We start from the raw sequence: 22,165 nt of genomic DNA on the forward strand, positions 1-22,165 counted from the left end.
CCTCTTCAAGAGGCACTATCAGCTCAATCGGTCCAATGTACGGGATCATTCGACGATGTCAACCGGGTGACCCCTCAGATGATAAAGGCTCTAAGGTGGTGGATTTGCCCTCAGAACCTTTCTCAAGGCTTGCCTTTCTTGCTTCCTGCTTCTCCACATACCAGCACAACAGATGCGTCCCTGGAAGGTTGGGGAGCTTTTCTCCAAGAACTCCAGATCAACGGGAAATGGTGCCTTTCCGAAAGAAAACTCCACATAAATCTCCTGGAGCTACGAGCGGTTTATCTCGCTCTTCTGGCATTCCTACCATGGATCAGAAATTCACTAGTGCTTGTACGGACCGACAATACCACGACAATGCACTATTTAAACAAGCCGGGAGGGACTCGCTCTCTAACACTTTCTCATGAGTCGCAAAAAATCTGGAACTGGTTGCTCCATCACAACATTTCTCTTCGGGCAGAGTACGTTCCAGGAACACACAACGTTCTGGTCGACTCTTTGAGCAGACAACAGACAGCATGTCACAAATGGGAATTGAATCAGCGGACTCACAACCGCATATTCTCTCAATGGGGCACCCCTCTTCTGGACCTATTCGCTACCAAGCAGAATGCCAAATGCCAACACTTCGCAAGCTGGCATCCCCAGAAGGGATCTCTAGGGAATGCATTTTCGATCGCATGGTGCAACGTCTTTGCATACGCTTTTCCACCAATTCCCCCTGATTCCCAGGGTTCTCAGGAAATTGAAAGCGGAACCTTGCACGCTCATCCTGATAGCTCCAGCTTGGCCATGCCAACACTGGTTCACGGAGCTTCGCCTTCTCACCCTGGAACCGCCGATCCGGTTGAAACTGTTTCCCTCTCTTCTCACAATGAACAACCAACAAGTCCAGCATCCGGATCCAGCATATTTCAGATTATCAGCTTGGCTTCTGAGTTCAGAGAGTTCCAGGGTCTAGACATGCCTCCGGACTGTAGAGCAGTTCTGGCTCGGGCTAGAGCAGATAGTACTAACAAAACATATTCCTTAAAATGGAAGAGGTTCTGTATCTGGTGCAAGTCAAACAAAATGCACCCTCTTTCATCCTCTCCAGAGCAAATACTGCCTTACCTTCTCCATCTGGCGAACTCTGGTCTCGCTCATGCCTCCATTAAAGTCCATCTGGCAGCAATATCACATTTGACGAGATCCTTTGCAGGCCCTTCTCTGTGGTCTAACAGGTTAATTAAACAATTTCTTAAAGGCCTGTTTAGGACATTCCCTCCGGTAAGGACTTTACCGCCTTCATGGCAACTCAACACTGTTCTGGCTCAGCTTATGAAACACCCCTTTGAGCCAATACACAGAGCTGATCTTAAGTATCTCTCCTGGAAAACAGCGCTCCTTCTAGCCCTTACCTCGGCAAGGCGAGTGAGTGAACTTCATGCTTTCTCAATTCAAGACCCTTTCCTTCACTTCAAACACAACAGGGTTATACTACGCACAAATCCGAAATTTATACCTAAGGTCCCATCAAACTTCCATCTCAATGAGCCTACAGTGTTAGGATCCTTTTTTCAAAATCCTTAAACAGTGGCAGAAAAGACCCTGCATTCTATGGATCTTAAACGCTGCCTAAAGTTCTACATTGACAAGACAAAGACATTCCGCAAATCCAACCAACTCTTTGTGGCTTACAGTCGACCTCGGAAAGGTCTCCCACTCACTAAACAAAGTATCTCTCGCTGGATCTCCGCAACTATTACTTTTTGTCACCAGGAAGCGGGGCAGCCCCTGCTTACCACAGTTCGAGCCCATTCCACGAGGGCAATTTCTACCTCAATGGCACTTTTTGCAGGTGTGCCCATTGCGGACATTTGCAGAGCGGCAACATGGAAGACGCCGCATACATTTACCAAGCATTACTGCCTGGATACGGAACTCATGAAAGACGCTGCAGTGGGACAAGCGGTGCTCCGTTATCTATTTCATTAGAGGTGAGCCCTTCCATCCCACCATCCTTTCTTCTATACGCACATTTCTCTATTGTGTTTCTTACTATGCTATTTTGTTGCTTTTTGGTACTTTCTATTTTCACGTTGATATGTTGTTATCTGGTGAATTCATATATACTGTACCATTCGAAATGTGCTTATCATTGCTTACTACTCTGATTCAGGCATGTGAATCTATGAAATATACCCCAATACTGGATAAGGAATGCGTTACTTACCTGTAACTGCAGTTATCCAGTATTGGTATCTTTCATAGATTCACATGCAACCCACCCACCTCCCCTGGAAGGACTCTCTTGGGTCTCTCAGTGATACAACTACTTAGCACTGTGCTTACGAAAATCTGAGGGACTAGAGCTCCTTCCAGGAAGGTTCTAGAGGGTGGGGATAGCTGATTGGCTCTTCTCCAAAGTTTGGTCCTTTTTTACAAAAGGACATGGATATGTTACTAAGGTGAGGCCCTTGGCCTATTACCCTATATTTCTAGTGAGACATTACTTTATTTATGCACCGGGGACTCCCATCCCGATGACGGGGAATGATTCAGGCATGTGAATCTATGAAAGATACCAATACTGGATAACTGCAGTTACAGGTAAGTAACGCATTCCATCATGGCTATAGGCATGTGTTAAAGTCAATAGGCATTAAAGGGATGATTGTTATTACTACGTTTTGATGCCTACAGTTAGGTGTTTTGTTACATGGAATTTTGCAGATTATGGTAGTAGGCAATGGTATTAATGTTGGTTACCCCTCTAACAAATCATGGGTATAGAAGATTTATACAGTGAGAATCCTTGTTAAACCCTCTTAGGAGAAAATAGTATTTTGCTTTGTTAGCTGTAATTTTGTATACCAGTGATTCCTAAACTTTTTTGACCCGCAGCTCCCCATTATGTTACTTTTTTTTGGGCGGGTGGGGGGATGTAAGCCTGGCCTTTCAGAGTTCTTCCATTTTTTCCCTGAAAATAATTGGGATGAAGCGGAAGAAGGTATTGTATAGGCCTGGGCTAAAATTCCGTTCCGCTCGTGGAAATTGCGATAATTTGACATTTTCGCGTTCCGCGGAGAGCGCGAAAATGTCAAAATTTCCGCAATCTGCATTTTACCGAAAAATTTTTGCTTGCTCGCGCTGTAAAATAATACATTCTCGCGTGCGCGCGATCGCCTTACCAGAATCCCGGCGTTCGCCGACAAGTTTTCCCGATCCGGTCGCATTCTCCACGAGATGTTGGATTGTTGGTAGCCATTTGCGCTGTCTTGCGACAGTTCACGCCTGCAGTAACGTCATTCGTCACGCGATCACGTCTTTCTTCTCGCGATCCTGCACCGCGAGACAAGTGAAAACAAGATGGCCGCGCCCGCGAGCAACCGCATGGGTAAGTTGGAGAGCCGCGACCATGCAGAAAATACCGAGAACGGGCGGGAAAAAGCTTCCGCATCTTCGCGATATTTCTGCGTGTTTGCGGAGATTTTTTACATTTTCGCGATAATTTGCGAAAGTGAATTTCGCTAATCCCGCCCACCCCAAGTATTGTAATCATAGAAGTAACAAAATAAAAATATTACGTTTAATAAAAAACTTTAATTGGTTAAGTCAGAAACAATACTCTTCAGCACTGGAGTCTGCAAATGTAATTTTTAAAACGATTTTTTGAAAAAAATTGCCTTTAGCATGTTGGAGGAGAAGACACTTTTTTTTGCCAGTAATTAGATTGAGGGAAGAGGGCATGTTACATTTTCCAGAGGAGCACAGTCCTATAGGTATTACCATGTGTATATTTACTGTTTTTGCCAATCTTAGAAGGGCAGAATGGTGAGTGAACTTCTGAGGATTCAGACGCATAATCTGCAAATTATTCTGAGATCTCTAGACCAATCTAAGCCTCTGAGCTACCTTAATGGGATACTTTCCTCACAATATGTTACTAGATGGGTACAACTTTGAAGCATGCACTGCAACATTTAAGTTATTCAGCAGGAGTTACAACATGCTTGTGGTAAACCAAGTCCTGTAGAAGGCACAATAGTAAATAAGATAGTAATGTAGCCTTCCTTTGAAACTGAGCATAGTGCTTGAATCATTTGTAGCTAGTGCTGAGATAGTGTGCGCTTCTTTCCTCTAAATTAGTAGGACAGGAGATATCATATGGTCTAAATCAGGGGTGTCATCTGCCATTTAGTGGGGTAATTTGTAACAGAATCTTATAAACTCAGTACAAAACAACTGTAATCCAGGAACAGAAGGAACCACAATCTCACTATTCTAGTAGAAGCAGTTCTATTCAACCTGCAATACTCATCCATAGCAAATCTAGACATTTTCTAACTCCAAATAGACTAAAGATGTGGTACAATCTTCTTCTAAGGTATGTTTCAAGTGGGAAATATTTTAATTTTCTGGCTACTCCCTTGGTTTAGTGTGTTACTATTAGAGACCAATTACTCCTTTGTTCTTGAAGAGAACATTTGCAACATGTATCTTAAAATGTTAGCGCTTCTTAGAGATTAATCAGTTTTCTATTTTGTATCTAGTCTGGCAATAATTCACACCAGTCTAAATGGAAAAAACATTGATTTCATATTCACAAATTTTAATATGTATAGAATGATCTTGTAAACTGGTGCCATGGCCTCTCGTGTTATTCGAACGCAGCTCTGCCAATAAGTCTCCAACCTGACCTGCTGCTCCTCTGCAGGGACAGTCTGAGACACCCCCCCCCCCCCCCCCCCACACACACACACACAGAGCTCAATCAAAACCGCAATGCAGAACCCGGATCTTCCAGTACTGTGAGGCCACGCGGGTGCTGGATAGTGCGGCTCAGAATACAGTGCGGCTCAGAATACAGTGCAGATACCCTCACGTATGATTGTTTTGTTTAAGTTACATGTGTTATCACAGTATTTATCATAACATTATATCCATTATTGTATGTCTTGAGCGAAAGGCTAAGGCCGAAATCTTCATTAATAAAAGCCAGGCATCAGTATACGCAGATCTCCATCACGCCAGCTACTCTAATGTGGAGCTTTGCTGGCCCAGGCTTCACTTGCTCTAATGGTTTCTTTTGGTTAGTTAACCCCAGTCATGTTTTCGAGTACGCACTCAGGGGGAGATTTTCAAAAAAGTCGCGCGACAGGGAGGGAGCAGGAAAGCACCATATCTTCAGAGGTATGGCTCTCTCCTCTCCTTTTCCTTGCGACAGCGCTGATTATAGCTGCCGTGCGCCATGCACACATCTTAGCCCCGCAGCGCTAGGGTGTGTGCATGAGTGTAGCATAGGTTTTGTACAGGAAGGGTACCCTTCCTGTACAAAACACTATACAAGGCACGATGCAAAGCTTTTCCCACTTTGCATACGTGCTGCAGAGTGCAGCACGCATGGAAAGTCAGAAAAGCACGGAAAAATGAAAGCATTTCTCCTGCTAGCGCCTCCTTTGAAGGGGCGTTAACTTTTGGTGCAAATCCATGTTTACAAATCTTTGTAAATATGGTTTTGCGTCAAAAGGCATGGGTGGTTGCATGGGAACGCCCATGTGTCACCCATGTCACGCCCCCTCGGCGCAAAGTAATGCAAAGCAGTGCTTGGCGCTGCTTTGCGCTACCTACAGGGGACTTTCCAGCTCAAAACAAGTTTTGCGCTGGAAAGAAAATAGCAAAACAAAAATTTGCACTGGTTAGCGTCACTTTTGTGATGCTAAACCAGCGCAAAAGTTTTGAAAATCTGCCCCTCAGACCTTTCACCAGATGACATTTTCAACAGATTAAAGGCTGTATAGTATTTCAGTACAGGAGCGCCACCTAGAGGCATTCCTCCCTCTTCTCAAGTATTATTTGTTTCCAGTTCAAATTATTTTTTTTTTATTTGAAAGCAATTAAAAACGTAGATTCAGACATAAAAGATAAAGAGCCGACTAACCATAAAATGTAGACAGAGTTGTGAATATAAAAGTTCTCGCACAGAGTTGAAGAGAAAACACATTTCATTAGTACGATAACCTTGTAGAGGATCAGCTTAGATCATCTGGTGTGCATCTGTTCGCTGCGCCCCTGGCTAGTTTTGACGGCTCACTGGGGTGCAGCGGCCTGCAGATTGGGAAATGCTGTTATATACATTTGTAGTTATAGGAGCCTTATGGTTGCCTTGTGGTAAAGTTTACACTCAGTACAGTACGCCTGGGTTTTTATGGTGACAGTCAGTGAAAGGATTTATAGGCCTGGTTGGTGTGCAGGGAAATGGTATGTCAGATGCCATAGATCTGGTCTGGTTATTATGAAAAATTATGGCAAAGGCACTACCCTGACTTATTTATTGTAAAAAAATATGTGTTAAAACCAATAGACCTCTAACAGTGGTTTGTTATGACACTATGTTACTGGCTGAAGACAGGTTATTGGTTTCATGTAGTCTCACAGATTGCCAAAGTAGTTGTGTTTTGGTTTTAAACCAACACTCTGTTGAATGCTGAGAGTAAAAGATTTTCACTATGATGATTCTTGTTAAGCCCTATTGAGAGAGGTTGTTTATTGTTTTGCCAACTGTATAATTGTACATATTTGTAATTTTATAACTGTATGCATGCTGGGTGCCATTTTATGCCCACGTTAGTAGGCCTGTGTTGGTTATAAGTCAAGTGTAAAGGTTATAGGACTTATTGGTTCACTTGGAAAAGTTGTGCCAGATTCTTTAGAATGTTTATAATGAAAAGTTATCAGAAATCAAGTAGGCCTGAATTATGTATTGTGAAAAAAGCATTTTTAAAAGACGATAGGCTATTAAGGGTGTTTTGTTATTACCTTGTGTTGAAGCCTGTAGGCAGGTATTTTATTGGAGTGTACAAAACTCATGTAATTAGCTTTGACGTAATTAGGTGAAATTTCAGAACAATTACACGAAATGCAAATCATTTAGCACTAAATAATAGCGAGAAATGCATCCTTGCGTCAATTCTTGCTGTGAACAATAGCTGCTCGCATTTAGGTTGTTTACATTGTTCCAACACTATAATTTTCCCCCGAACTGTGACTTAATTATTCAAATTCAAAAAGCTTTATTCCGTACATTATACATGACCATAAAAGCATTCTAATAACAATAATAAAAGAGTCATATTGTGATTAATAATAATAATTGGGAAGCCATTAATACTTGTGCATCTTCAAAGTTGTTTACATAAATACAGTCCATTTTTCAGTTAATAATCCAAAGAATTTAATCTATAAAAAGTGCATTAAAATCAATTAAAAATCATTAATTTTTATAAAACTTCTCAAACGTGCACACAGTACATTCGATTCAATATAACCACATACATTTGGGATAAAGGGCATTGTAACTCCAACTTCAATCATCATAATGTTCATATGTTAATGCCTCTAGATAGGAGTAAGCCTTTCTGCTCCTAATGGACATTTGTATAAAATTACTAGCGGCATTCATAATTTTGTCATTCTCCAAACTACAAATAAAATTAAAAGCTTGCTTATAATGATAACATTTATTAGCTAAAAAAAGAGGTTTCAAAACAAGTTTGCGAATGTCCCTGTAAAAGTTACAGAATAAAAGGAAATGCTGCATGGACTGAGGTGATTTTCCGCCGCATGGGCAGTTTGGTAGTATGTGATACCTTTTTCTGGACTTAGGAAATGCGACTAGATAGTGTAGGGTACCAAGCCTTAGTCTTGTTAAAAAGAACCTATGTTGGGGATTTCTTACTTTAATAAGGTACGGTTGTATGCCAATGAAAAGTGGACGCTCATGGTAAGAAATGATACTTTGTTTTGAGCTTGATTCGCCATCCATTGCGGCAATAAACCTTATTTTCAACTCTTTTTTGCTATACCCTTGTATAGACATAGGCTCTTTACGCTCTAAAGTTAATTTACAGCTTTTTAATAAAGTTTGAGTATATTCAAGCCAAGGTATTTTTCTACTATTGTCCAGAGCCAAACAGTCCAGTATAATATCCTTAGTAAACTTTGTTTCCTCTTTCGTCCATATTCCATGCCATGGGGTAAGTCCACCTGTTCTTATAGAGTCACTAATATAAGGGACAGACAGTTCTCTATGGATTAGGCAATTAGGTGTAGAACTTGGGACTGCTAACAAACGTTTTAAAAATGTATTCTCTTGTAGTTGGAGAGTAACAATATTAGTCCTTCCCCACAAAGCTGCACCATAGCATGAGGTTGAATTTTTTTTTTCTATATAAGGTAAGTATTTCCCTTATTGGTTTATTTCCTATTTTTGTGGAAAATCTAAGTATACCCTCGATTGTTCGCGTAAATTTTAAGTTGGATAAGTTAATATGCGTACCCCATGTGCCATTCTCATTAAACAGTAAGCCCAAGGACATAAAACTTGAGACTCTATCAATTGCGGTGCCGTCCACATGGTGCTTTTTAATCCTTGCTCTGTTCTTGCCACAATTCATGATGAAAGTTTTAGTCAAGTTAAGCTTTAAGTCCTTTTCATTCATGAAATGAGCAAAATTTTTTGTCAGACATTGCAGACCATTTGCCGTCCTTGAAATGAGGACGGCATCATCCGCATAGAGGAGTACTGGAATGGGACGAGAACCTACCTTTGGGGTGTCAACCTTAAGATTCCGCAGAAAAGAGTCAACGTTATTTATATATAATGAGAATAAAAGGGGAGCTAAGACACACCCCTGTCTTATTCCCCGGGTTACCCTAAAATCCCGCGTACATTCACCCTTTAAACCAAAACGAACTCTGGATAATAAAAAGGTATGAATCTGGGACAGGTAGATAACAATATCTTTCGGCGGCACCTAACTCAACCAGTGTTTGCCACAGTTTACCATGGTTAACCAGGTCAAAAGCACTGGTGAGATCAACAAATCAAAGATGTAAGGCCCCTCCTTTTGCTAGGTAATATTTTCCCACCAATAGATCCAAATTTACACATTGTTCTACCGTCCCAATACCTCTCCTAAATCCATACTGGGCCTCTGATAGTATGTTATTCTCAGAGGCCCAGTTTTCTAGTCTTCCCAGGAGGGCTCTCCCCATCAGTTTGGCTGTAGAGTCAAGAAGGGGTATGGGACGATAGCACTTAGCCTTCCCTCTATCCCCTTTTTTGAATATGGGAACTATTATGCTTTCGACCCAAGATGTGGGTAGCATTCCATCTAGGGTTGCATTAAAAAAGTTCAGTAGGATGGGTGACCAAAATTCGACATCAGATTTAAAGACGTCGATTGGGACCCCATCGGGTCCAGCGGCTTTACCACTGGCACTTTTATTAAGTGCCCCTTTAATTTCTTCTAGGACTATAATAAAGTTGCTCTTTGCTTTTTGCATAACTATGGCACCTCCTGGGTTAAAAATACTTTCAAAATATGTTATCCATTCCTCTGGTGGAACTACAATGTCTATCTTTGCTGCTAAAATATCTCTAAAAAAAGGGTAGTTAATAGTTTTCCAAAGTTGGGTTGTATCACGAGTTTTTGCAGCTTGTATTCATTTTTCGCCAGGCCTCCTCACTAATCTCACTTTTCCTAAGGTTCAGAGCAGTTTTGTACTTTCTCCTTAGGTTACGTATTTCTGAGTTATTCCTTGGTTTTGTATTTAAGGTAGTTTTTAGTTCTTTATTTAACCTTGAACATTCCTGGTTAAACCATCCGGGTTCCTGATTACGCGTTTTATTCTTATGTTTTATTTTTAAGTCATCCTCTATTTCTATAATAATATTGGAAAAAGCGCCAATAATATCTGAATTAGTGGAAGAACTATCTAAGCAGGTATCAATATCATGCTGTTTTTTCCCAATGAGATTATCCATAAACAAAATAGGATTTACCCCTGACCATTTTATTGACACTCCGTTGTTACTTTGGGTCTCGATGTTAGTATCGGCTGACTTCCCCCTTTTTGGCTGAGACATATTAAGCTTCAAGGTCAGGGTTAAGGGATAGTGATAACTGAATAGACTTGCACATACTGTAAAAGATTCCACTGATTACTCAAAGTGGCATGATGGCATAATTTCAGGAATTCTGTGTAATGAGCGTAATACAAAATTATGCAAATTATACCAGGGATATACAAATTTCATCCAGTTCTAGTATCTTGACATACGTAATCTCGCAGATTACCGTAGTAGGCAATGGTTATGGTGACCCATCCAATCAGACCATTGAGTTTGAAGATTTGGAGTGGGGTAATCCCTAAAAGGCTCTATTAGTAGGGAATTTATATTGTTTCGACTACTATAATTTTGTGCAATTCCTAATTTTACTAAGGTATGTCTGCTGGATGCCTTATAAGAAAGCTTATGACCAACACAGTAGGATTGAGTTGGTTATAGTGACAAGCTAATGATCAGTGTTAGAGGCCTGATTGTTTATAATGAAAAGATACAATAAAGGTATTAGGCCTGACATATTAACTTTGAAAAGCTTAAATTAAAGTCAGTAGGCAGTTAATGTTGAATTGTTATAACTCTGTATTAAATCCTACAGATAGGTCTCTTACCTGAAATGTTACAGAAGTTCTTTCTAGGGAAGGAGGACTTTCATGTTGGTTTCTCTTCAGAAGAAATGACAGCCTAACTGTCTGTCAGAATCTTGTTATAAAATAATCATATGCCGGAGTGCCATTTACACTGCTTCCATCCATGAGAGTGTACTACCTGGGTAATGGTTCAGTCCACATCAGTCCTACAGTCTCATGCCTAATGACTTCTGATTGGGCAGTCCTTTAGTTTTCAATGTTATCCTATTTTAGTTCCTCTTAAATTTCTTTGCTTCTTCTCTATTTATCTTAATTTTTCTTAAGAGGATACTGCAACTCTCTAGACAGTGCCAACAAGTCGCTTGCTTCCTGCTCATTTCATCTGCAGTGTGCCGCATTCCACATGGCCACTTCTTCTAAACTAGGCGATCATTATGGAATCCTGTTTTATATAGTGTACCATTGTTTTACCATTCCAACAGGGCCAACGCATTGGTTCTAAATGTGGCTGCCATTCTGGAACTTTAGACTATGTGCAATACCTCTGGAAGACGTCTACTCGTTTCTTTATTGCAAGTGTATGTCCGCCATGTGTAGACGTCAGTATGTTTTCTTTTTTCTACTTTTCTTTTGATATATCTTGCATATGTTGTTGAGTGTGTGTGTTTCAGTGCAGTTGTGCGTGCGTCAGCTTCCTGGGACAGTGTTTACGCATCCTTCTGATTTAATTAAACAGAAGTCTATGGAATGCAGCTCTTTGTTAGTGTCTGCAAAAATCTACCTGTAATAACTGAGTAGACATAGCACACACATTAGGAACAGAGTGTGTGGGGTACAGCCTGAGAGTATATAATGCAGTTTATCTTCTTGAGGTGCATAAGAAATCTCTCATTATCGCACACAAAAACAGATGCAGCTCATCTCCAGTCATTACTATCTTGAGTTACCACTCTTCAGGGTATATTTACTAGGAAATGGTGCAGCACAGCAGTGTGAGCAATTTAGCAGCCCTGCACTGCATCATTTAAAAAATTCAGGGATGTGCCATATTTACAACTATACAGTGCACCCCTGTGTTTTCCCTTGAGCTGGCACAAAAAAAAACAGGATAGCACCAACACAAACACCCTTGCGCCATATTGCGAGAATGCCTGCATTGTAGGTAATCATCCCTGCAAAACAGGTACTCCTGCACCATGGTGCAAGGCTGTCTGTGTTGCAGGGATGATTGTTTATGTGCAGGAAAGGATACCTTCCTGCACATAAACAATCTTTAAAAGCGATTTGCTCTCTCTATGTGTGCTGCATTCTGCAGCACACATAGAAAGAGCAAAAACGAGAAGAAATAAAAGTATTTTTTCTAGTTGCGCCAGTCTAGCGTCTTCTATTCATTGGCAATAGTTTTTAGTGCTGCCTCAGATTTACAGAGCCTTGTAAATCTGGGGCAGCGCCAAATAATTGTTGTGGTGGAATGCCACAGTAAAACCCATTGCACGCCCCTTTGACGCAGATACCTGTGTGAAAGGGAATGGTATTTACAAAGTGGCATTAAGGCTTAACGCCACTTTGTAAATACGAAGCAGGGCATTGCGCCACCTGAACGTTGGAAAAAGTGACGTTCCGGTGGCCAGTGCCCCTGTAAATATGACCCTTTATTTCAAAACTGCATGCAGTCACATACAGAAAGCGAGAGAATAGGTGACATGGAAGAGTAATACAAGACTCAAAGGGCCAGATGTCCAAACATTTCATTTTGCGTGTCACAAATTGTGATATTCTGTGACTGTCAATTTGCGACTCAAAAAATGGAATGTACAACAGTGTCTGAGACACTTTGCGATTCTCAAATGGGTCGCAAGGAACCTGCCACATTAATATTCATGAGGCCGATCGCAAATTGCGACCCATTAGGAATGGCCTGCAAACACAGGGATGGTGGCCTGCTGGGGACAGCAGACCCCAATGTCTGTGTTTGATTTTTCAATAAAGCAACTTTTTTTTCTAAATGCAGCCTGTTTTCCTTAAAGAAAAACGGGATGCATTAAAAAAAAAAAAAAAAACATTTTCTTTTCATTTTTTTAAGGGCAGAGTGTTTTTCAGCTATAAATGCAGTCGCAAAACAATGCTACACATAATTCTGACGATTAGGAAGGGACGCCCTTGGCACACCCCTTCCTAATAGCGACTCGCGAATACTATTTTTTGAGTCACTGACTCGCAAAATAGCAACTGTAAATACCACCACCCTTTTTTGCGGTCGCAAATGGGCCAGTTTTTAAAACCTGTTATACTGTAGTGGTAACATTTTTCAAGGGATTTTCAGTGCCAAAGTAATTCCACCTGTCTCCCATTTACAGCACCTGAAATAAGCAAACAAGCATTAAAAATGTGTCTTTAAATACAAAGTATCATATTCAAAGCAGCATTTACATCACTGCTTGTAATTGTTGATGCCTGCAAGCTTCCAATAATTAATATTTTGTTTTGGCAATCCTGCCAACCATTGTTGTGAGTTACTTATAATTGTGTGCATTGCAGAGGAAATAGTTAAACTATATGAATACAAAATATGTAAAAGTATGTTGGAGGAAGACATAGCAGCATCCTATTTATTACGCCAAATTATGATACTGCTCCACACAACCTCTACGCCTTTCCTTTTTCTTTCAGATTTTCTTAAGGTGACCACCTCCTTTAAGGTCATTACGGACACTGGGGCAGATTTATGAGCCCCTTGCGCCACTTTTGCGTCACTTTTAACATGGGAAAAGTGACGCAAAAGTGGCGCAAGGGGCTCATAAATCTGCCCCACTGTTTCCAGTCCTGAGCTTTCATGTGATCACCTAATGCATTTTGAGTGGCGTAATTTTGATTTTCTTCCATTAACTTAACACATCTGAAGACTGGGATTTGTAGGTAAACATTTTAAGACTGGAGAAGGTGTCTGTAAGGCCTTGGAGTGTGGTGTTCAACCTACTTTACCTCCAGATACCCCAGCTGCTGCTTAGAAGCTCTCAGCTTACAGACATCTTCAGATGGCCCCCGGACAGTCTTAACCCATCCCCAGACACTCCCAACATGCCCTTAAAAACCTTCAGCAGGCCTTTAGAAACACACAGCCCTCATTAAGAGAACAAAAACCCGACCCTGATACCACATAAAATGCCCGTTGCTAGCTTTCAGGCTAGACAGCCGGTACTTGGTAGACCATGAAAGAGCCTCAGAATGTCAGATAAACCCTGAGATAGCCTACAGACGCCCCCAGTCCACTATGCGACACACTCTGCTCATACATAACCTTCAGATAACCACAGCTGTTCCTTAAAAACTCTGTCTTTTCTCAAAGAGTTTCAGAGACTCCCAAATGGCCAATGGTCACCTGCAGATGGCCCTCCAAGGCTATCTTCCAGACCTCATTGTTCCACAGCTTTCTGTCGTATTCAACCAACTGGTCCTTCAACATGCTCAAATGGCCCTAAGAGTCACTCATCCAGGCTACAGAAACCTTCAGCTCTTTGATCGACACTGGCAGAATACTCTAAAACACCACCAGACCACACATGTATGTATATATTAGTATTTATACAGGCAAACCTAGCTAGTAAGCAATGGAGCACTGTATGTTACATGAGGGTTGGAATGCAATTTTGTAGATCATGTACCTCAAGTGAGGAGTAAACACTTCATTTGAAGGCACAAGGACATGAAACTTCAGATGGAATGGGGGATGGCCAGCAAGATGGCCGACCGGGTGTGTTAAACCTGAGCTCCCGGCATGCATGCACTATCCTTAGAAATCCTCCTGCCCATCGATGCTCAGAACCTTTGCAATAGCCCCACACTGGTGGCGTAACCAGCTGTGCAGGCGACAATACTGCTGACACTGTGCCCTGAAGTGGAGGAGCCGACCGAGAGCCACTGTCGCTCAGTGCAGCGGGTGCTGCCTGGGAGGCCCGGACCTGCCATGAGAAAGCAGATCCAACCCCTGCCTCGGCAATAGAGGTAGAAGGTGCTTCTGTCGGCTGAAGCTGCCCCCACACTGTTGGCATAAAATGCTGTGCAGGTGACGGGGCTGCTGAAACTGTGCCCTTAAGTGGAGAGGTTGACGCAGAGCCGCTGTCGCGCAGTGCCATTGGTGCTGCCTGGGAGGCCCAGACCTGCCATGAGAAGGGAGATCAAGCCCCGCACCTGGGGGTCAGAGGTAGCAGGGGCTTCTGTCGGCTGCAGCGGTGGGTGAGTCATGTCAGTGGCATCCGGTCACCACTCCTGCAGTGCTGGGGACTAGGGCTGCGTGTAGGCAGTGCGGCCGACCTGCACCTTAGAGATACGTCAGAGGTGAGGCCTGAGTCTGCGCGGCTGCCTTTAGTTGCACTGGTGGCCTAGACGGGACGAGACTCGCAGATTGTTAATGGTGAGGATGGGGCGCTGACCTCTCGTTCCTTGCCCACTACCCGCCCACTCCACAGGCTGTTGCCTAACTGGTTGATGACAGTAGGCCACAGAACAGCTCGGCAGGAGCGGCCGGGTGATCCATGCCATGGCCTACTCTGGGGCGCCCGCTGGGTTGTTGAAGCCCTTCTACAAAGAAGTCACGCTGGCTCCCCTGCAGTGGCCTGACGGGGCCAGGCGCTTGATGACATGCCTCAACCACAGTCTATGGGAAAGCCTTGTGGCCTCGCCCCTCCCTTGATTCCCTGCTACCTGGTGCACTGCTCCAGTGTGGGGGGCACTTGGAGTGCGGATGGTGACATTCTCCCGTGGTCCCCCCTCCTTGCATGTCAAGGGGCCCCCATGTAGTGCTCGCTGAGTGGTAGGGGCGCCTGACCGGGGATGTCATCGCCTCAAAGGTCGTTGGAGACAGAGAACTGGGGAGAAGGCATGGCATGGGCCCAGCTGCTCAGAATGACCGCGAGGTACACCACCCTTGAGATAATCTGAGCACTGGAGGCCCACACACCCTGTGCATTTCTCCTGCATCTGGGGAAGAGTGCCTGCAGTTGGAGTAGACTGAGAGACCCTGAGACTGAGGTGTGGTGTGGGGGCATTGAACAGCACGACTGGGGACCGACCACCCCCCCCCCCCGCCATGCGTAGAGACAGAGTGACCCACGGACCCCAACAAACCAAAATGGACCAATTTACGGCCACTGGCCCGACCGGGAGACACCTCAGGTGGGGACACGGCCCAAACACTGACAGCCATTGAGACATCCAGTGCAAATCTCGGAGCCTGCCCTGTCCTCTGTGCTTGTGGCAGAAAGGGCCCACCGCTCTTTGGCACCGCCTCCCCACGCGGGAGGGCCTCCCCTGACAATGATAGTGAAACTCCTTCACTACAGGGACAGAAACGCAGATCCGACAGCATGACCTGAGGTTTGAAAATCATGTCACTCAGATTTTCCCCAACTACACCCAGCTGGTCCAGCAGCAGACATTTGCTGAGGTCAACCAAAAGTTGAAAGCCATGGGCTTTACATACATGCTACTCTCGTTGGCGAAATTGATGGGGCTGCCAGGGCCCCGGAGGAGATGTAGAGCTGGCTGGAGGTCCGTGGTTAGGGCCGCCTCATTGATTAAGGTCCCAAGGCGGTGAAGGTGGGGTCTCAGGGGGGCGCCCACGGGGGGCATTGTGATGCACACAGTCCAGGAGACGGAGAAGATCAGCATTGGAAGCCCAAGTGGTGGTGCAACAGAACGGAATCCTGGACATAGAGGCCCGGAGGCAGGAGAGAGAAGAGGCCAGAGCCCTTGTGGAGGCGGTCACCTCTGCAGTGTCGGCAGAAACTGGATCGGATTTGGTAGAAGACACACTGGACTTGGATCTTGAAGGATTTTCCCCATTTGTCTGGCACATTGGTTGCCTCTCCAATGCAAACAATACTTGGCTCACCAGCCCATTGCCATCCTGTGTCCTTGAACGGGCCGGAGAAGTGATCGGGAAGGGTGATTATGGATGGACACTGCCAAGACTGCTGGAGATGCAGCACTGGTAAACGCAACCGCTATGTTGTGGGGATAGCAGTGTATTGCATTATATGTAAGACATTCAGGAGCGGGTGAGGGTCCTGCAGGCAGGAGCATGGGCTGTGGTGCGGCATACACCCGAGAATAGCCCTCTCTGCCCTTCAGGGTAACCTGTATAATGGAGGTATCACGCTCCCGGGCATTAGGTCCTACTACTGTGCAACACACCTGGTGACGGTGAATGATTGGTTATTCACAACTCTAGACCACTCGAACTATAGGTTGGAACACAACCAATTTTCTGGCCGCTCCTGTCTCCACAATCTCTATGATGGAAAGGGAATACGACAATTGCTGCCAACCACTCAGGTGGCAATAGAGGCATGGCGAAAGGCCATCGGCCGAATAGATTGGGCGGATAAGTTGACACATGAGATGCCACTTTGGAGGTGTGTGTGGTTGAAGGAGATCGTGAAACTAAGAGTTTTGGAGCCTGAGATCTATTGGGGATCTCAAACATGGAAGATCTCCTCGAAGGTGGTGAACAGATACCATTTGCAAGTCTCCAGCATGACGACTCCATGCTGATCAACCAATTTTTGAAATATGTCCAGTTACACCATGCTTGGTGGGCAGAGGAAACGCTAGCTATGCCCGAGTTTGCACTATTGGAGGGATGGCTGCCACTGGAAGAACTGTCTTCCAAGGCCATATCTCTTAAATACAAAGCACTTAACAACCATATGGCGGCCTGGTCAGCCAAACAGAGAGAATAGTGGTGCCTAGAGGTGGGGGATATGGAGGATGTAGACTGCGATGTGGCCCTAATGCACCTGTGGGAGGTGGCTATAAAATCCCACCTGCATCTGATCCAACCTAAAATTCTGCACATGGGTGTCCTACAATAGGGGCAGCTACATTTGATGGGAAGAGCGAACTCTCCGGACTGTCTTCAATGTGGAGCGTCAAGGGGTTCCTACTTCCATACCTTCTGCAGCAGCCCAGGTGGATATACTAGACACAGGTGGTGAGAGAACTGAGCTGGGTGGTGGGTAAAAACCGTACCTCTCGATACCAAATACATCTTGTTGGGAGTGCCAGGTGATGTTGATATTCCTAGGCCACAACTTCTTTTTTTGCAATTTAGGGCTGTTGGTGGTTAAGCTAGATGTGGCATGACACTGGGGACACGTCTTAGGCCCCGACATTGACAGAGTGGAAGATACGAATGGACCTGAATATGGTAGCTGAATAGGTCACATATAAAAGTAGGGAGTGTCTGGGTAAATTTCACAAGATCTGGGGTGGGTGAGTGAGATACTCTGATATACCTCTCTCATCTGGAGCTGTGACTCCATTGCCATCAGTGTAGTGTGGTGGCATGTATAGGAACGCTACTATAACCATTATTGCAATGTGCAAATGTCATGTAATTGCCTTTTGTATTTTCAGTGGAGAGTGAAAGTCTGTGCAGGTGCCTCCTTTGTTAAGTGTTCATTGACAGGTGCACGATTAGCGCCTTATTGCAATGTTTGCTACATTATTCGTGAAATACCCTGAATGCAAACAAAAACAAATAAAGATGTTAAAAAAACAAATTTAAATTGCCCAGAATCACACGATGTTGATCCAAAAACCAAGACCAGCGCCTGGGTTCCAGTTCTAGGTATGGGCTGTAGCCAGGTCTAGCCACAAAGCAATGTATCCTCCCACCCTCAATTGCCCTAAATTATCCTTCACGATCCAATCAAGACCTAAAGGCTACCCTTCAGGCACCACTTGATGGTCATTAATTCCTCAGTGAGCCCTCAGCCCATCCTCAGATTAATTAAAGCATTCCTCTGGATACATTCAACCTGAGTTCAGTTTCCCCAAACGGTTGCTAGTATCCCAAAGGACATTGGAGTCACTTAATCTGCCCTCAGACACCCCCAGCAGGCCCTACAAAGGCCCTTTTTTCACCCCGAGACACCTTCGGCCTACACTCAGAGCTCAGCTCCAGGCACAAACAGTTGGCCTTCAGAGAGTATTATTCAGCCTTTTGAAACCCCCAATAGGTCATTGCACTACCCTTCAGCTGGCCCTAGTAGCCAGTTCTGCACTGGCCAAAAATGTCCTGGTCTTGGGGAGATAGGTTCCCCCCGTCCTAAAGCCCCGTTTGAGCGAATCCACTGACAACGATTTATGTGTGACATGTTTATTCTGAGAGGACTCCAACTATGGTGCATTTGCACTGGTAGAATTTGACACTGACTTGCACTGGTCTGTGTTCATGTCGTTTCTTGTCTAAATGGAGAGTTTAGTGTCTTGTAGATTTCTGTAACTTTGTATTTCTGGACCCAGGGCTTTTTACCATTCTTCAACTGCCTTTTATTAAAAAACATAGGTTCCAGGAAGACTTTAAAATAATTTGCAGTGTTGTGGTGGTGTCTGGGGTCGATTCACAAATAGGATTCTTTTTAATGCTGATCAATTTAAATATTTTACAGAGCCTCACTAAACAGCCAGACACCGCCACATAGTTGCAGAGCTGTCTTAGAGTACACTGAGAAGTCATAACCAGTGCCATGTATTTTTTCAGGATCTCCTGCGGCGTGATGTCCTGTACTACAAAGGAAACATCGACATGGATGAAATGGAGGTACTAGATGTGGAGGACGGGAAGGACCGAGATTTCAACATCAGTGTTAAAAACGCATTCAAGCTGCAGAGCAAGAGCTCAGAAGAGGTTCACCTTTTCTGCGCCAAGAAACCAGAGCAGAAAGCACGCTGGCTGCAGGCATTCAAAGACGAAAGAAAGCGAGTGCAGATGGATCAGGAAACAGGTAAGGACAATATGCCTGCTATCCCAGCACCAGAATGAGGTTCCTTTGTGTCCAGAAAGAGTCATTAAAAATGTAAAATGTTCATGTTCCTGTAACCAACTTAGAGGATACCTAAGGTCATTATATTTGTTTGGTAGGTGATCTTGGGTACAGATGCGATTGTCAAGCTGTTGGAATAATAATGCATGTTACTGAATAGGAATCTTATTAAAACATTATCATTGTGCCTGGGTGGTGAACTCCGCTCCTTTTGTGGAGTTTTCAACACTCTGCGATCTGCAGAGCACGCGGAGTTCCAAAGAACTCATGGAGCAGAGTTTTTTCCTCGCTCGCCAACATTAAGTTGGCGAGCAAAGAAAAGCCAACTCTAGACCACCTCCCAGCTACATTTGTCAACGCGGTTGGCAGGGCCGGACTGGGTACCAAAACCGGCCCTGGTAAAGTGCTCAGCTGGCCCCCCCAGGGGGGTTGGGGGTGCCGCCGAGCTCTTTGCCAGGACTGGTTTTCGGCCGATTTTGTTACAGGGCCGATTTTGCACCCGCAGGGCCGGACTGGGAACTGAAAGCAGCCCTGGCAAATTTTGCCAGACCAGCCCCGTCTGGCGCGTAGCGAGCGGGCGCAGCGAGCGAGCCCGACTGCTACTAGGGGTGTTTGGGGGGTTCTCCCCCAAGAAAATTTTGGAAAACGACAGACCAAAATGGTGAATTTTACAGCACATTTTTCATTACATATTCAATTGTATCAACTTTCAAAGCACAGTACATAGTAGATGATGACCTTACAGAGCACCAGGTTACCCACCCAGTCATATGTACCCATAGACATTCTTTCAGAGAGCACCAAAAATAGACACAAGTAGACACCTGTCAAACATGCTGTCATTCAGATGTACATACAGCACGGAACCAAAGTCACACACAGCAAAGACACAGTGTCAAACAATACATACACAATGACATAAAGCACGCACACAGTGATACTGCAGCATACAGCACAGGTACAGTGAAACACAGATCAAAAGCACAATGACACATAGCAAAAAAAACAGTCACACAAAAAACAGTACAGGGCAGGCGCATAGTAATACAAAGCACATAAGTAATGACGCGCAGCACAGACAGTGATGGACACCACACAGCACAGGAATGCAGCAGAGACCACATCACAGCAAAACACACATCTGTGGCATGCACACACCTGTTGCTGCCGAAGACACCACTGTCACAACAACTAACACACCCAGAGTGCACCACAGCCACAACTTTACCACCAGACCTCAGCCTGGCCTGTTCCTGTCTGTGGAAATGATTATTAATGTTCTGGGAACATTATCCACAGCCCCGGTCTGTTCCTGCCTTTTAAAATGATTCCTGTTATGGGAACATCTCTCCACAGACCACAGTCAGCCCTGGCTGATTCATCCCGGTTGATTTATCCCAGTCCTGCGCTGCACAGTGGAGTGGCGTGAGCATGGGCAGCCATGCTGGCCGCAAATCACATTTTAATTTTGATGGTGGGAATGCAGGGTAAGGGGTGGAAATCATTATGCACTCCCTCCATAATGCACTCCTTCCCTCCCTCTGAGACGTCTTCCTCCCTGCTCTCTCACAAGCAGGCTTCATCGATATAGCTTTTTTTCTTCTCAATTTTCAGCCATGAATCCGATGCACAGAGGTCACGTTGCGGTGCAACAGGGCTACAAATATTGCAAAAGGCAATAGCTTTTTTCTTCTGCACCGATTGACAGAACACTGGGTTTTCTGCCTGGGGCAAAACAACTGCTGCTATTGTTCTTTTGCTGTTTGATTCTCTAGGCTCGCCTCCAGTGAGGTCAGCCATTTACAGAAGGGAGCCGTCTACTTGCTCGATGCCTGTCCAGAAAGTAGCAACAGGGAGACTCTCACCCTTACATCAGTCCTGCCAAGTATCACGCTTCAGGCGTTAGACTAACGCATTTCAGTATGGTGCTCCGCTTCACTGCACTAAAATGCATTGTCATGCATTATATGTATAGCACCTGGATGTCAAGCAGTTATTGCTGCCTTCGCTGCCTAGTACTTTTAAAGCAGACTGGAGGGGCTGGCAGCGAGTGCTGTGTGCGTGGTGTGCATGCGCTGCTTGCGCAGGCTTGTGGCTCGGTACGTGACGACGTCCTGTAGGGCTCACTTGACTTGGAGTTAGTTGGAGGCTGGCTGGTATTGCCCAAATCATGGCGCAGCACTGCCTGCAGAGCTCGCACAGGGCAGCCGCAGCGTGGCTCAGATTCAGTAGCTTTAACTTTAAAATCAGTCACAATTGACACGGATGCGCACTGCGAATTAGAGGGGCTATGGAGATGGAGTCGAGGGATCATTGCAGCAGCAGCTAGGACTTTGTCACTGGATTCAGGTGGCGGGCGGCAAACCTGAATTCCCGTGGCTCACGGCCTGAGCCAAGTTGAAGTAAGTAGTACTGACGATACGTGCTGCAGTGCAGCAGTGTGCGTGTCAATTTCTCAAAAATAATTTCCTTTTCAGCAGCGCACGATCAGAAAGCTCTGCCTGCAGTCAGTAGTTTCCGCCCTGTCCTGTTACAGAGCTAACTGTGTAGTAGCTCAGAAGCCCTGGCATCACTACAGGCGAGACTGCAGGCCGCAGGCTGTAACGATAGTTGGCTGCATGCACCACGATATGAAGTTGATCATGACAAGTTACACTGCCAAACATAATTATGCAGCCTTGATAGTACCGAGACTGTTGCCTTTCTGCCCCGTGAGACATCCCTATGCAGTGATTACTAAGGGGGAAGGCATTTACTGCAAGAGAAAAGAGTCAGTCTGGAGATGAAGTAAAGGGTTCTTAACCCAAATAGTCATGGAACAAGATGTGCTCAGCTGTAGGCGACCACTGCGA

General features: G+C 44.6%; 1 protein-coding gene across 4 annotated transcripts in view; it reads left to right on the forward strand.

The window, feature by feature from the left end:
* Positions 1-22,165, forward strand: part of LOC146785506 (uncharacterized) — a 691,519-nt gene that overhangs the window by 637,877 nt on the left and 31,477 nt on the right. For all 4 annotated transcript variants that reach the window (XM_085634607.1, XM_085634608.1, XM_085634610.1 and 1 more), the window contains one exon: positions 19,031-19,274. In XM_085634607.1, the coding sequence (XP_085490733.1) occupies positions 19,031-19,274 (244 nt within the window). The remainder of the gene's footprint in view (positions 1-19,030; positions 19,275-22,165) is intronic.

The sequence above is a fragment of the Triturus cristatus genome, chromosome 11, assembly GCF_964204655.1.
Source record: "Triturus cristatus chromosome 11, aTriCri1.1, whole genome shotgun sequence".
Taxonomy (NCBI): Eukaryota; Metazoa; Chordata; class Amphibia; order Caudata; family Salamandridae; genus Triturus; species Triturus cristatus.